General features: G+C 40.4%; 1 protein-coding gene across 3 annotated transcripts in view; it reads right to left on the bottom strand.

The window, feature by feature from the left end:
* Positions 1-5,413: 5,413 nt before the first annotated feature.
* LOC131274941 (protein IWS1 homolog) overlaps positions 5,414-16,926 on the bottom strand; it is a 39,256-nt gene continuing 27,743 nt past the window's right edge. For 2 of the 3 annotated variants that reach the window (XM_058283319.2, XM_058283313.2), the window contains 11 exons: positions 15,507-15,577; positions 15,033-15,060; positions 12,773-12,843; positions 12,324-12,348; positions 11,689-11,762; positions 11,209-11,233; positions 9,806-9,865; positions 7,945-8,033; positions 7,425-7,534; positions 7,253-7,347; positions 5,414-5,642 (listed from right to left, as the gene is read on the bottom strand). In XM_058283319.2, the coding sequence (XP_058139302.1) occupies positions 5,593-5,642; positions 7,253-7,347; positions 7,425-7,534; positions 7,945-8,033; positions 9,806-9,865; positions 11,209-11,233; positions 11,689-11,762; positions 12,324-12,348; positions 12,773-12,843; positions 15,033-15,060; positions 15,507-15,577 (698 nt within the window). In that variant the 3' untranslated portion in view covers positions 5,414-5,592. The remainder of the gene's footprint in view (positions 5,643-7,252; positions 7,348-7,424; positions 7,535-7,944; positions 8,034-9,805; positions 9,866-11,208; positions 11,234-11,688; positions 11,763-12,323; positions 12,349-12,772; positions 12,844-15,032; positions 15,061-15,506; positions 15,578-16,926) is intronic. The other variant, XM_058283314.2, reaches the window with a different exon arrangement.

Below are 16,926 nucleotides of genomic sequence, written 5' to 3'. Positions count from 1 at the left end.
TGGGGGCATCACCATCCCAAAATCCTCAAGATTGGGGCGTGGACAATGGACTAAAGTAGACATTATTGAAGTAGATATAAAAGACATATTGTCACTCTAGTACTGGAAGAACTCTTATCATTGATATAAAGGCAGTGACCACAAGAGGTTCTGAGGGATGGGAGAGGAATGAATAGGAGTAATGTGAGGGCATTTTCAGGACACTGGAGTTGTCTTGCATGACATTGCAATGATAGATACAGGCCATTGGATATTCTGTCATAATCTACAAAATTGTGCAGGACAGAATGTAGACTATATTGTAAAATGTAGTCCATGGTTAATAGCTGTGCTTCAACATGGGTTTGTCAATTTTAACAAATGTAACACAGTAATGAAGGATGTTGATAATGTGTGAAAGTGTCAGAGGGATAGGGAGTGGGGCATATGAGAATCCCTTGGATGTACCACTTTTGTATTCTAAAGCTTCTTTAAGTGTGTGTGTGTGTGTGTGTGTATACACAATTTTTTTAAAAATGGAAAAACAAAAAATACCCATGGAGGCACTCTCACCATTCCTGCTATCCCCATACTAGTTCAAGATGTGTGGCAAGCAAAGGCAATTTGAAAATAACTGTGGGAGAAAAGGAAGAGGGAAGATGATAAACAGTCATTAGGATGTTATAAAGCTTCTGCTTAAAGAATAACCCCAAGCAGAGTGAAATAATGAAATATGTATCTGGAATTTCAGATCATGGATTATTGGGAAAGTATTTCACACTATGTACAAATTTTAAGGGCTGGTTAGCTACAAAGGAGCAGAATGTCAACAGCAAAAATAGTGGATTTGGGGAGTCCTGGAGTCAGGCCATCCACAAAAGCAAAAAAGAAAATGACAAAAATAGCAGAATAAAATTGTTATGAACTGTGGAATCTAACCAAAATCGTACAGCAAGAAGGGGAACTTTGAATCAGGTGAAGGAAAGAAAAAAATAAAAATAAAACAGGTGAAACTTGTCAGAGGTTTGGGTTATTTTCCTTTACCCTGGTCCCAGTCTGCTCACCGCCTTGGTATGGCTTTGAAGACAACAGCCTGCATTTCTGTTACAGTAATCTATACGAGAGGGAGCAGAAAGGACCTTATTCACAGAGGCTTCTGGTTGACTGTTTTACTTGGATGGCAAATCCATGGAGGTCCTTCTCCAAGGACCTGCGTATATTTCAGGCAGTTACCCGGGAGGTATTCACCCAAAACATTTAAGACAAATAGACTGGTTGATGTCACATGGCTCACAGGAATACATTGGTGCAGGAAAACACTGGGACAAATGTTTTGGAGGAAGGCTGAGGAATGAGGTGCTTTGGTTAATAAGATCTTTGAAAAGCTGCAATATATTCCTGGTTATGTACAAACTATGTATATAGAAGGGACTGGGTGCATGTATAAAAAGGACCTGAGAACAACCTAAGCACTCATTTCTGGTTTACTATTAAGATTTGTACAAACAGGACATGTGGAGTTGTGGAGTCATAAACTGAGTGTTGAAGCCATGTTGCAGTGTAAACATACAACATATCTGCAAGGACTTTTAAATTTATTGTTGGTTTTAGGCATATGTGGAAATTTCTGTCCATTCACAGTCTGGCCAGTAAGCTACCGGGACAAGAGATTTTAGTGACTATCCATGACAAATTGTACTGACTTCACACAATTAGTGCCAAGAAGTGACCAAACAAAGAAAAACAACAAGCAGTCACAACAAACCCTGGATTCAGGAAAATCTAATTTCCAGACTGGCCACCTTAAAATATTCAAAAGATCCAGTTTTATGGGCATGGAGTGTACCAAGAACGAATGTCCCACACACAAGAGAAAAGACAATTAATAGAAAATATCCTTCGGTTATAAAACAAAGTTATAAATGACCGGTTTTTAATATGCTCAATGATGAAAGGAGAATATGAGGATGATGTCTCAGTAAACAGAATATCAGTAAAGAGGTAAAAGTGTAAAATCAACTGAAATAGAAATTCTGGGGCTGAAAAGTACAATCACCGATATGAGAACTTCTCTAGAGGTTGACAACATTTTTCTCCCTGGCTGAAGACCTGAACCACTCTTTGAGCAGCCTGGTATATACACCTTCCCCAATCCTTCTTCAACTAAATTGTGTCCATTCTGTAAGATGTGTCAATGAGACTTTCTCTTTTTCATGTGAATTTTACTGGTCACTATGTTGAGTAAATAGTCATACCCTTGTTCATGCTTAACTCAATGTAGATCCTATGATTTAGGGTATATAGAGGAGAGGACATGGTGAATTATTTATTCTTCCAGAGAGCACTCTTTCCTTCTGAGAACCCAAGACTGCACCCAGCCTAAATGAAAATTCCCCAAAGGAAAGACACAGTACTCTTCTCAGAGATATTCTCCATCTTTGCCTCTGAGTTCCCATAGAATTTCAAGAAAATGATGGCAGTCCATTAAGAGGGAGAATTAGAACCCCTTTTTCTGTGAACCCCAATATTCTTCAGAGTATCCCAGAAATTCCTACATATCTAAAGCAGCCAGATCATAACAAAGCCCTCCTCCTGTTCTATAAATTAATCAATCCCAATCTCACCATAAAGTTCTTTGTTTTGCATAGTCTAGCCACTTGCTGATGTCATGTAAATTGGAGCATCTGTTTTTCCATTTCTGTAAAAAAAAAAAAAAAAAAAAAAAAGTCGGTTGGGATGTTTATAACTATAATACCGAACCTGTAGTTCCCTGTGGGTAGTATTGGTATTAGAACGATATTTAGTCTTACCATCCATGAACAATGGATGTCTTGCCATTTGTTTAAGTCTTCTTCAGTTTCATTCAGGTATGACTGCTCCTGTTCAAGTGCTTTACGCTTTCAATAAATTCATTCCTAGATATTTTATTCGTTAGAGGGTAATGGAATGGATTTTTTAAAAAATTCGTTCTCGGACTTTTTTTTTTACCATACTATATAAGCAGAACTGACATTTGTATGTATATCTCATACAATGCAAGTTTACTTAATGTCTGTATTTGTTCCAGTAGTATTTTTGTGGGTTCTTGGGAATATCTACTTAAAGATTATGTCATCCGTGTATCAGGATAGCTTCCTTCTTCTGTTCCATTTTTCTCGCCCAATTCCTCTGGCTAGAACTTCCAGTACACTGCTGCATAGCAGTGATGAAAGTGAGCAAATTTATCTTGTCATGGCAAAACGTTCAGTATTTCACAATTGAATATAATGTTTGCAGTGGATTATATAGACGCAGCTGTGAAGAGAATGGAATGACTTCCACAAATGACCCTCCACTCAGTGAGCAGCAGAAAGTCCCCAGTTTATAGGAAGGCTGTGAATGCACTTCAGAAATCCTGGAATGTGAGTTAATTGTAGGAGACCTACATTTTTATGGTTTTGAAGAACGTAATTCTTAATAATGTACAAGTGTCCCACTTTCATAATAAGATCATGGTAGACTATGTCTGAAATGTCTTTTATGTATTCTTAAATTTTAAAATTCAGTAAACCATATTAAGTGAATTTTTCCTTTCTAGAAGTTATTTATAAAACATTACTTTTAATGGAGGAGAGACAAGTGTTAAGGACATCCTTGGAGACCATGGGAAATAGAACTATTACATTGGGGGATGCTGATGTATGTGTCTGATGATAAGTATAGGGCCATATGGTGGTAATATTGCAGACCTGATATGAATGACAGTGAACCTATGTCATTGTGACTCTAAAGCAACAGCATTTTTAAAAAAATTCACTGACTATGAACTGCCATTGCCAACACCAAATATGTATGAATATTGATTTAAAACTGGGGAGGAAATTAATAATTCTGAATTCAAATGACTCAAATACAAAGTATAAAAACAAAGAAATTTCCATGTAAAATAAATATAAGCAACTAAAATCTATATGATTATAGAAATAAAACACAGGTACATAGGCAAATATAATTCAGAAAGGAAATACAACAGAAGATATCTAATATAAAATCCCTTACAGATAAATAATTTTCAACCTATATGGACATTTATAGAAAACGACTAGATTTTGGCAATGTGGTAATAGATGTTTCGCTTCAAGTAAAGAGTATATATGAAAAGGAATATTCACTAGTCAGATGAAGAAAGAAAATGATAGGTGCAATAGAGGTGATGAGAGTAAAAGTCCCATGTTTAAGAGAGGTAGAATTGAAGCATCTGGAAATACCAGGAAGAAAGATTTTGTACTTTAAAAAATTTCATAAAAAATCTAGGAAGACACACTTATCTCTGTTCCTGGGAAAGCTAATTTGAATTGCACTTCTATAATTCTTTCTAATTACATGAATACGAAGAAAAAAAATCACATTATTTTTATGTAACAAAGTAATTTAGTAGGGAGAAACGGAATACAGAGTAACCACAATAAATGCATGAAAGACCGTCTTCATTATGTATATTATGTCCTGAAAAACGCTTTCACAGAAGTAGATAAAAGGTATTTAGAAAATGAGACAATACATGATAAGATGTCATAAATTAAAAATAGAAAATCAAAAAACAATTGGGATGACATCAGAAAATAAGAAAAATATCAGTTCAAAATTGAAATGTAATGCATAATAAATAGAATGACCAGAAATGGTTAAGTAGAAAGCAAAAGGAAAAGCAGATAGTGTTGAAAAGAAATTTTGTGGAGAATGTAAAAGATTTGGAGGAAAAAAGGAAAAGAATGAAGAATGGCATAGTTGGTCTAATATCTGAACACTGCAGTGTCTGAACCAGAAATCAAAGCAAAGACTTGAAAGAAATGCTAAAAATTACAATTTGTTTTTTTCTCTGGAAGGAAATTCATTGAAGCTGCGTGTCAGAAGTGCATGCTGTGCACTGACTCGGAAGGACTAAAAGCAAGGGATATTCTAGGAAAATTAACCAGGTTAACAAAAATGTGAAAACATTTACACTCATATTATGTGAAGGAATTAGAATCTCATCAGTGTTTTGGAGAACAAGATTTTGTGCCAGATACAAATGGGGTAACGTTTGTGGAATGAAATGTGAATCATGGTTTTATACACAGCAACACTGAAATGTAAGTGAAAAAGGCCCTGAAATTCAAGTTATCCTGCTAGACACCAAGATGAGTATTTTTGGCATGACCCATCCCAGGTGACTGAACATAGTTCAGTAAATGAAATTTCAAAAACCCATTGACAGGAGGACTTATGATAAGCTGTCAGTTTCCAGTTATTTTTTCAACTAACACTTAATGAAGATTCCATGAGTGAGTGTATCACCTTGGTGGGAGCCAATACAGAGACCAGATATTATAATTCATATAAGCTCTAATATTGTTTAGGGTACTTATCAGTATATTTCTTTACTTATTACATAAAGAATAAGAAATGTAAGTAGTAAAGGTACAAAAACTGTTTAATATGACATAAAATTAAAAGTAAAACCTATTTCTAAGACTTCATCTAAGTCTTTGGATTAAAAACTAAAGTGCCACTTAGTTGTTCATTCACAATGGAGTAGAAGGGTGAGCACATAAGTGTCTCCAAGCACCATAAGATCTCCAGTTCTACTCAGCTTCAGGCTGAGGCCTCCAGCTCAGCATCCTTGTAGCAGTCAGTTGTAGGATCTGCAACACAAATACGGGATCTGGAATCACTGGGGAGGCACAGAGGTGGTAGGAGCTTAAGGTTTCCCTGAGGTGGTTTGCAGGACTCAAAAGTTACCTCAGACCAACCCCAGAGAGGTGATCTTTGGTCCATGATATCCCAGGAGCCAGATCCAGAGGGACTGAATTCCTACTGCTGCTGTCTGCAGAAGGTGCTGTCTACGACTAAGAGTGTCTCTAAATTTCCAGGCAAAGGGCTGTGACCTGACTGCTAGATTGGGCACCTTTCAAGTGAATGTCCTCTGAAGAACAACACTGATGCAGAGGAAAAGGTGGGCTCGAGTCCTCTAGAAAGAAAAGGCAGAGTCCCATCTCCCTGGGGCAGGCGAGGGGCAGGAATTCTGAAGGGAGAGGCATGGAAGTGATAACCTTGCTCCCTCCACCCTGGTCCTCAACAGCATCCAGTGGTGAAAGCCTCAGATAAAAAAGGGACAGATTCTTGGAGTGCTTTCCCTATTTAACAGTGTCATTCTAAATCAAACACTGAGCTTACTGTGCAATCCGTTTTAATATAAAGTGACTGCGATGCCAAAATCATATATTTTCTTACATTAAGATATTCCAACATGTAAGTGTTACAAAACACTCATCATAATCTAATAAGAGTTATTACTTAAATGCTATAAAATAAATAAGGAGACTTAAGTAACATGTAATCCTCTCTGATTTTCTCATTCCTAGCAAGCCCTGCAGGGAGATTTCCTTTGTGCTTTGTGTTTGTTTGAATTCTACATACATGAATAAATTGTAAAGAAGTACAGCTTGAGAAAATGAGTGTGAGCTGAAGTGGGATGTGGAAGGAAACTACAGAGGCTTAGAACCCCAAGGCTTGGGCAGCAGTGACTCAGGTCCCACTGAGGTAGAAAACAGGGCCTCAATAGCTACCCTGTTTGCCTGAGAGTGACCCCACTGTTCTGGGTTCTGGATTGAATAATGGGCAGCCATAAACTCATGCTTTCATCCTCACCTGCACACCTATGGATGCAAAATCATCTGTGAATAGGGTCGTCAGAGATCTTACTAGTGAAGGGGAGGCCGACCTGCATCTGGGTGACCTTAATCCTATATGCTTGGAGTCCTTCCAAAGAGAGGAAGACTAGACAAATTCAGAGCAGGAGCCCCGGGAGACAGATGAAGACAGATGATCAGCTGATGGAGGCAGAGGTTGAGTTATGTGTTGCTGGCAGCATCAGGGAAAGCATCATCATGCTGACACCTAGATTTTGCGTCTCATCTCCTAAACTGAGTGTCAATTCCTGTGTTTGCCCCAGTTAATCACTGATATCAGATAAAGCAGCCCTGGCAAACTAACACAGGCTAATTCACCCTTTCCCTATGAGAACTGGTGGCACTCTAGGTTACTACTCCACAGTGTACACCACACTCAGAAAGAAAGACAGGAGGATTTGGCAGGCCTTAGTGGATTGGGAGGGCAAACTTTGGTCCTGAAGAGGGCTAGAGCCCTCCTACAAATTAAGGAGCTAAGGGAAGGCATAGCTGATCAGCTTTAGGGCTCACATGGAAAGCACTTCTACTCACAGGGAGAGGTTCTCAGGGCACCCTTCACTTGCCTGTGCTCATGTTCCCCATCAGATTCCTATCTCCGCCTCCATATTCACACACAGTTGTAGGCACTCCGGCAAGCTCCTCATGAACGCTGAATTTCCTGAAGTGGCAAAGAAAGTTAGTGCACATGAACTTGTTTCCCTTCCCTCTTCATCCTACCCACTACTCCACACTAACATGTCTTCTTCCTCTTCTTCCTCTCTTTTTACATCGTTGATTCCTTCTGTGCATTCTCGGAAAAGAAGGTTGATGTCAACAGACTCCTCCTCCTCCAAGAGTGTAGGCAGCTGCAGGGTAGAGAACACACTTGCTTTTCCAGAGCCATATGTGGAGGAACACGGCAGTGAAGGGAGAGTCCATCCCAGAAAAAACTTCCCAGGGGCCAACCCCACATGATGTGGGCCAATGCTTCAGACTTCAGCACAACTTCTTGCCTGGGCCATTCAGGGACACACCAGTTGATGTATGGTGCATAGTAGGGTTGGAAATCCATGCAATGTTAAAATGCAGTAGGTGAAGAAGGTGGAGAAACATTTTAAAAACATTGTCAATTGTATAACCTCACCTTCCTGGAGGCTACCAGGACCTTTGAGATGACAATTGTAAAAGGAGGGGGAAAGAGAAGAGCTACAAAGAAATGTTTACAAAGAAGAAACAGGAAGATTTTAAAATTAGGCAAGAAGAGGAAATAAATTACATGCATATTGCCATTCTCTACGTCTGACTCTTCTGAGTCCGAGAAAAACGCCTCTGAGTGTACCATTGCGGTGACCGTGATAGGGTGACCTTGCAAAAGGAAAGGAGAAAGTTAGGATTCAGGGGAGATTTAGAGCCCCTATTGTCTTTGTCATACCGTGACCTGAGCTTGGCACCCAATTCTGTCTGTATCACTCCCAACTTTCTTTGGGCCTCGATAGCGTCTCCTGTGCCCTGTGTGGTTGGCCTAATGTCAACAGGGTCCGTTTACTAGACCTCACATACTATAACTTTGGGGAGGAATGCCCATTTCCTCCTTGTCCTCAAAGAAGGCAGTCATATTCTCTATGTCTTGCTAAGCATGTTGTTGATTTCCTTTCCATCATCTTGCCTCAGGACCTCCCTGCCTCTCTTCTCTCTCCCAATACTGCTTATTTCCTTGATTCTTGTCTTCCATTCACATTGTTCTTCCTTATGAGAACATAGGGGAATGATCAAGCGTATCATGCCACCCTCTCCATTCAATGGATTGGCCTATTACCAATTCAACCAATGCCAGATGCAACGCTCAGGATCTGGAGCTGAATCAGATCTTGTGGAAGAGAGCTACCACCAACCCCCAAAATCAAGTGGTTTTTGAAGTGTCTGTTATGGCTTTAGGTGTGAAGCAAACATTCTGTCCTCTCAACATCTCCATAGGTTCCAAAAAAAAAAAAAAAAAAACGATTTAGAGAGGATTAACAGGAAATTAGACGTAAAGTAACTTGTCCACATTCCCTTATCTTGCAAGTGTGTTAATAGCCTTGTGTAGAATGTGTGGCCATTTAAATGAATTCAGCCTTCTAGGTTCCATCAAGCCTTCTTAGGCCTGGGTACCTTGGGTGCTTTGAGAAGCCTGTGGAAAGGCACAGGGAGAGAAAGGAATATTGCTTGAGAAACAGGGCATTGCTGACCATAGCACTGAATTCAAAGAGCAGGAGGAAACCTGTGGCCCTGCTGCCAAGAGGCTCTGATTTGGGCATACTCAATTCCAGAGCACCAGCTCAGTAGGACTCTGAGAGCCAGTGTGTGAAACAAGTCAGTGGCCCGTTCACACAAGTCCTCAGAAAGCCTGCTGGGCTTTGCAAGCTCTTCTGGGGCAACTAGAATCAAACCATTCTCAGATGTAATTAAATTTAGGTTTCCAAACTACATTGGCATTTTGGATTTGGGTTGGAAGTGCAAAATAGTAGTGAGTTCAAGAATTTGCTTTAGCCACGCCTCTCAAGGACACAGGTACAGGCTAAGCTCAGAGAAAATGTTCTTCCTGGCTTCCAACCCATGGTTAACCTTTAAAGCAGGATCCACAGTAAGGATGGAACATGAAGAAAGTAAAACTAGATCTAAAATTGCACGGGATGAGGCCTTACTTCTCAAGTGCCATCTGGCACTAGCTAAAAACACTTTGTCCCAGGTCCAGGTGACAACCTGAGAGGTTGTGTCCCAACAGACCCGCTCCATTGAAGTTCAACACTTAAATCCAAACCACAATCTCTTGTATCAGTTACTATGGGAGGCTAAGCAAAGGAAACAAAAGTTTTGTTGTCAGACTGTTGAGAAGACATGAAAAAACTAATCCGTGGGAAGTTAATTAAAAAAAAAATACATGGAAATTTCATTTAACACGCAACACACACAAAGCTCACGGTCATTATATCTCCTACTTTTATGTTATTGAAAACGAAAAGATGGAAGCAGGCCCTCATAAGTATTTCCTATACTTTCTAATATCATGCCCCCTTCCATAGACTCGAAGGCACCAGGTATAACTACTGATCTTGGTATCTTCTCCATTGGATCCTTCCTTGAGAATTGTAACCTACCTGGATTGTCGTCGTCGTCATCGCTGCTAGTGGAGTCATACTTGCGGTCCGCAAGCCAGTCTTTAGGAAAACAAAGATCCGCAGGGACGTTATTAAGGATTGGGCCACTCCCATCCCTCCCTTCTTCCTTGAGACCTTGCTGGCTACCATAGGAAAACCCAGCTCTCTACCCTGGGTTCTAAGACCTTCCTGGGCCCCTCTGGAGCCTGAGGCCTTAGCAAGAATTTGCAAAGTGCTTGCAAGTGAGGGAGAGGAGGGGAAGGTATCAGCTCTCAACTTCTCACTCCCTTATTTAGCTGGAAAATAGAGCACGGACCTCCAATCTTGTCACCCTGAAATTATGACTCTTTGGGCATGCTCTGTCTTAGATGAGTTCAAAGCACAGACCTAGTGCTAGACTCTGGGCTGCTGCCTTGGGGAGCATTTTGTGAGGATGAACATGTTCCCTTCTGCATCATCCCTACCACAGCTACCAGCACAAATGGGCGTTGGGCTTTAGCAAAACTGCAAAAACTAGAATCTGCTCTAGATGCCCTGGCTGTGTGAACTAAAATGACAAATGTTGACAAATTCGTAGGAGAACTTTAGAGACTCTGCCAGGCAGAAGAGGCTTGAAGAAAACGTGTGGATTAGGAGTCAAAGCACCTAAAATCTCAAGTTCTTTGGTCTGTATTCATTAAATGTCCAGTTCTGAAGATTTTCTTTCACCTTCTCGAAACTTCCCTGTCTCATATGTTAATGAAGGGACATGTATGTCTGCCTTTCTTTCATCCTGACCATTCAAAATGCTATGAGGTATAAGTAAAGCCTTACAAAGAGGAGAGATTTATGATTAAGCCAAGACATATTATTACATCCCAGAAAGAAGGGTCCTGTACCACATTTCAGTCCCTGTAGAGCTTCGTGAAAATTGTCTTTGATGTTGATGGATTATTCTTGAGTTATTGCGGTATACTTGACATATTGTAAGCCACACTAATTTAGGACATAATTTGATAATATTTGAAGAGATATTGATGGGATTTTTTACAAAGAAAGTTGACACTAGTCATTGTGCTGTTTGGTGTGTGAAAAATCCAGAAGACACATTAAAGACTCACATTTGTACGCATGCCCATTGAGAATCAAAACGTGTATCCTGAGAATCACATCACAAACATACACATGTAAACACACACCACTTTCATGCAGACAAACACATGCCAACTAATCAGTACTCGACTTCTTAAGAAAGACAACCCTAGTTCTTACCTGGAATGTCCATTTCATTCACCACACCCAAATCCTCATTCCCTCAAGGAGGTTGTCATCAGGAACCTCTTTAAACTCAATTGACAAGGGAGGCTCATGTTTTTTAATATCTGGACTTTTTCTCAGCAAGTGTATGACTTCAGAATACTTACCATTGTTGCTTGCTCTTGGGATTGGCTGCAATTTTACAGAGAAGATAATGCCGTAAGAATCAGAACTTAATCTATAGTGCTCCAAGAGGCCTGTGTCCTCTTGGAGACTTCAGAATACAAGAGGGAAAGAATGAAGTTAAGGAAAACCAAAAGCAGGTGTAAAGCATGAACAGTCCTGGATGATGCATCTCTCAAGTACATTTTGATTACTAAGTACAAAATTCTTAATTCCAGGTGAAAAAATTTCTGCTAAAGAATGTCCTCCTGCCATATAGTTTATAACCTGATGCTGTCATTTATGATTGCCCCCTTTAAACTGGGATTAGCTCCTAAAAGATGCCCACTGAACACTGACCCACCAAGCATTTGAACCTCTCATCTATATTGTACGTGGTCAAATTTTCATAACTGAATTGGATGAGAAATGAAAGAAACCAAGAATGCAATGGTTCTATCTCAGATAAAGAAAGTTGGCCTTACCTTGGTGTAAGTAAATGGAGTGTGCTCTATGGCCTCGGCACTTAGGAGTTCCTCCAGCAGGCCCTCAGGGGGAGCTAGGAAGACAGAGAGTTAGCATCAGTACATTGGGGTAGTTGCTCTGGGTTCAGTCAAGAAGCATTGCTTGACTTGGACGAGGGACTAGAATAACAAGGAGGCAGGTATTCAGCAAGACTAAGTGAGCTGCTAAGGAGTGGAAGGAGGGCAACAGGGAGGAGCAGTAACACAAAGGGACGCAGTCCTTGGCACTGTAGCTAAAGACGTCCCAAAGCACCATAAAAGGAACCTGCAAAGGTACTAAAAAAGAGGATGTTGTTCAATGACAGTTTCTTACCACTCCTCCTGCCCATTTTGAAGCCCACTGTTATTGTTGAACTTTGAACATTTAAATACACGTAAAGTGTGCAACTATCATGGGATATGAACAAAAACCCAATCCACCTAAGGGGAACACAACTGCTAAAAGTACTGTACAATGTGGCCATTTTTCTCTATTTCTTATGCCCACATGGAAGGTAAAATCAGATTGCTTTCCACAGTAAAGAAAGCATGAAACTCCTAGTTTAAATCATCTAGATGTTTTTAAAAAAGAAGTAAAGTGATGCCAAAATACATACCATTTTCACTTACTCCTGAAGCCACCTACAATTAGAGAAATGAAGACACTCTGAGGACTGGAGCAGGCTGTATAGTGTTTGCACAGTTGGGTTACTCTGTTGCTGCCTTTAGAAAACTAGATGGGAAACAGGGGTTGAGATGAAGGCCCAAAAAGTAATTGTAACAGACACTTGTGGAAAGGCACAGCATTTCCTCTTTTATGCATCTCTCCCATCTATTGAGGAGGAAACCTAGCCCTGTAATGTAGAGGGGACTCCTTGAAGACCCTCTTGAAGCAGAGATGTTAGTAAAGGGTTCCAAATAAACACTCTTCTGACTCAGGAAATTGCAGGCATCATCTATAATTATTTGGTCTGATTTTCATATCTGAACTCAATTGGCAAATAAAAGAAAGGAAAAAAACTTAAAATCAGCAATTTGACATCAGAGAAAGAATGGGTGACCATACCTTGGAATTTGATGGAACCTCCTCATCTTCCCTCTCACTGGGGGACTCATCCAGCAGGCCCTTAGGGGTTCCTGGGAGGACACAGAGTAAATGTCAATACATTGGGCAGTGTTCATGGGTTACTCAGGGACCTACCCTGACACTGCAATGGGCAAGAAAATAGGGACCTGAGGGGTAATAAGTCTGTAAAAATATATTGGTGGAAGAAGGATGGTAAAGGAGAAGAGGAACAGGAAAAAAAAAAAGAGAGAAATGAAGACTTTGTGTCTGTGTACCTAAAGGCAACCAAATTCAACATGATATATTCAATCTAAAAATAGTATTAAACAGATGGTATTACTTACAGAGCTCCATCACTTTTCCTTCCTGTTTTTTATAATAGTTGTGTTTTTATTATTTTCTTTAAGATTTACTTTTTATTTCTCTCCCCTTCCTCCTTACCGCCCCCCCCCCCCAGTTGTCTGCTTTCTGTGTCCATTCGTTTTGTGTTTTTCTGGGTCCACTTATATTCTTGTCAGCAGCACTGGGAACCTGTGTCTCTCTGTTATGTCATCTTGTTGCGTCAGCTGTCCATGTGTGTGGAGCCATTCCTGGGCAGGCTGCGCTTCTTTCATGCTGCGCGGCTTTCCTTATGGGGCACACTCCTTGTGTGTGGGGCTTCCCTGTGTGGGGGACAACCCTGCATGGCACTGCTCTCCTTGTGCGCATCAGCACTGCGTGTGGGCCAGCTCATCGCACGGGTCAGGAGGCCCTGGGTGTGAACCCTAGAACTCCCACGTGGTAGGTGGACACTCTGTCCGTTGAGACAAAATCTGCTTCCCCCTTCCTGTTTTGAATCTAGACAAGTTGTCAATGCCCTTTTGAACTTTCCAAGGTCATTTCCATCTCCACTAATGCAAAGTGCTCCTACTACAATACTAATCTGTTGTATAGTGTTTTATTTATTCATTTATTGGTTGACTGGATTTAATTCTAGACAAGGTATTCTTTTGTATTGAGTCACTAACACGTGTCACAAAGATAATTATAGGGTTTGTCATAATACTCATGGACTACCGTCTAAAAGTACCCAATGTTCACCATGTGATATTTTCCCTTCATCTTCCTTTCCATTACCATGTTTTTGTATTCATTGCATGATGTGACTCTCCATGCTTATATGATCCATCCCACAGTGGGAGAGTTAGTTAGGATCGACTGAGGGTTGAGCATGAATCTCTATGCTAGCTATAAGGGAAACTTGAAATACGAATGATGAACATGAACCTAATGGCTAAGAGGGAATTTTTGAGTTCTTACTCATTACTCTTCCTCAAATGAGTAGCTCACAGAATGATCTTTTTTTTTTTTAATGGCTTATGGTGATAATGTTATTAAATAGATGAAAATCTCTCCTTGTCTGTCTGCTTGGGCCATGTGCTGAGCTGTGAACCAGTACTGGCAGTGATTGGCAAGCTTGTCCTACTAAAACCTCACGAGTCTGAGAGTCTGTGAGTTTACCAGCAACATGTGGGGCTCTCTCTGTGTTTTCCACACTAATAACTGTGAATAAGTATCTTGTACAATGCACCTGCTAACCTGTGTTATGTGACCCCTGTGAATATCTAATACGTGAGTGTCATGTTTAGGAAATGCCTAGGGCACATACATATATATAGGCAGTGGAAATTCCTTCATTGTCACTAGTGACCCATACCTGTGATTAGGTAATATTCAGTAGTTCAGAATAGTAGTATAGGGATTACATGCCTCACTCCAAATCTTGTCTCTACAACGTAGGAATTTGAAATCTCGGGTCATTAATTTACGCCCCTCGGAACCTGGCTGTAAGGGATAGGGAGAGTTTACATAATTCCAGGAATGATTCTAGTGAGATGTTTACAGGTTATTGTATGCAATATGTGCTGTGGTGATGTGATGGTGTTTCAGAAAAGTTTCAATGACAGTTGTCCTGTGTATGTTGGACGCTTCACTTAGGGAAACACACAGCAATGCCCCAACACACACCTTCTCAATCCCTCCAATAGGCTCGCTCATACACACTCCATGACTGCCATAGACACAAATCCATACAAGTGAAGTGAATACATCTACTGGGAGAACAATAGAGCATGACCATATTCCTTATCAGGAGGAATTAATGTTTAATGTGTAACCATACCTCAGAAAATCCCACCAGTAACTGGAACCACCTTGGCTTTCCAGGCAAACCTAGGATCTAATTCAAAATTACCTAAATTCAGTAATTCTAGATACATACCAGCAGTTTGACTTTCTCCTGGGGCCACCTGCAATTAGAGAAAACCTTATGAGGATCAGATCATGTTTTGGCTGTTTGCAAAGGATTTTTGCTTGATTTGCAGCATTAGAAATTCAGGTGTGAAATAGGGGTCAAGCAAACCTGATGAGCAGGTGTAGCAGACACACCAAGAAAGGCATGAGCTTTTCCTGGACGCACATTTGTTAAATTCAATTTGTGTGGCGATTACAAATTCTTAATCCAAGGAGAACAAAATTGTAGCTGAGCAAAAGCCTACTTTGTCAACTTCTGCTCCCCTTTGTGGTTGATCTCTTCAATGTTGGATCAGTTAGAAGAGGCCCCACGTGATGCTTCCCACCCCAAGGAAATGGAATATTTCATCGAATATGTTCATGATCAGGTATCCTCATCTGAAATCAATTCTAATGGAAGAGACCAAAAAATCAACTTTAGATCAATGACTAGTAAGCTCACCTTGGCTTTAAATGGGACCTCTTCATCCTCTTGATCACTTGGAAGTGCCCCCATCAGTTGTTCCTGGTCTTCTAGGGTGACACAGAGTAACTCATCACATTGGTGTGTTTCTCATAAATTTCAAAGTAAATTTATAGTCTTGGACAAGATTCTTAACTGTGTAGAGGAGGTAGTTTATCAAGCATGCTGAGAACTGCTGTGGGACCATCGTCCATCATGAAGGAAGGATGCAAAGAGAGCAGCCAGAAAGAAACAAAAATATATATCCCTAGCTCTGAAGCAAATATCAGCCTAAACCTTCTGACCATACCCAGTGTACAAATGGCACTGAAAAACATGCTATGATTCAATGCCTGAGTCCCATCATCCCTCCTCTTTGTAGTATATCTCAACATAAGTGCCAGTATCTTCTGGACAACTCCAAATGAATTCAATCTCCATGCCACATATATAGACACGGCATTTACCATTTGTTCTACAGAAATTTGTCACTTGATTAGAAGCAAAGTTTTCTGGTGGTCTGGATTCCATTCCATGTAATGCATTCTCTTGCATTTATTCACTAACCCATTGGGATAAAGATAACATATCACAGAAGATTGGGAGTACTAAAATCTTACCATTTAAATAGTAACACTTATTAATCAGATGGTTTTACTTCCAGTCTTTCTTTTCCACACCAAGTGTGGGTAGCCATTGAAATATTGAATGATATTGAAATATCACTGGCCATCAAATATGGGATAGCCATTATGTAGGGACATATAGATTGAGTGTCAGCACCCACAAATGCAACTCTTTAGGAATGTTTCCACAAGGGGTTTGGACACCAGGTTAAGAACCAAGATGTATCTGCATTCTTATTTTTCAAAGACCATCTCGTGGGACTCGTGATTTGAGTGCCTATCGTGTCCTTTGGGATGATGCTGTCATATGTACTAAATTGTCCTCCCGATGCCTGTCTGCTTTGGGTAAGCTCCTGAGCTGTGACCTCAATCCAGTTATCATGGATCATGCCATCCTATGTGATGCCTCATGACTCTCAGAATTTGGAGCTGCTCATTACCATGTATGCTTACTGTGTCCTTTGAGCACTAATAACTATATCAAAGTCTGTGGTGGTCAGCACAGGTAGTTGGCCTAGGTCATGTGAACACTGAGGCTACTTTATAATGATGGGCAGTTTTGGTCTCTTTGTGGGCTCATGTAATTCTGGGGTATGCATCTATACAGATGCTGTAACTCCCTTGTATGGTTTCTGGTAAGCATATGGCTGAGTGGCAAGGTCAGGTCTGTAACTCAAGGTATGATGACATGTGACTAGGTTCCCATTTAGGACCTTCCCTTTAGCAGTGCCAGAGCTTGGGATGTTCACCTTTGCCCTCAGTTTTCCATCTGTGTTGTGGTCATAGAAAGCAAA

This window comes from Dasypus novemcinctus, chromosome 21 (genome assembly GCF_030445035.2).
Source record: "Dasypus novemcinctus isolate mDasNov1 chromosome 21, mDasNov1.1.hap2, whole genome shotgun sequence".
In the NCBI taxonomy this organism is placed as follows: Eukaryota; Metazoa; Chordata; class Mammalia; order Cingulata; family Dasypodidae; genus Dasypus; species Dasypus novemcinctus.
Note: the sequence above shows the minus strand (reverse complement) of the source record. Positions and strands in the feature narration are given on the sequence as shown.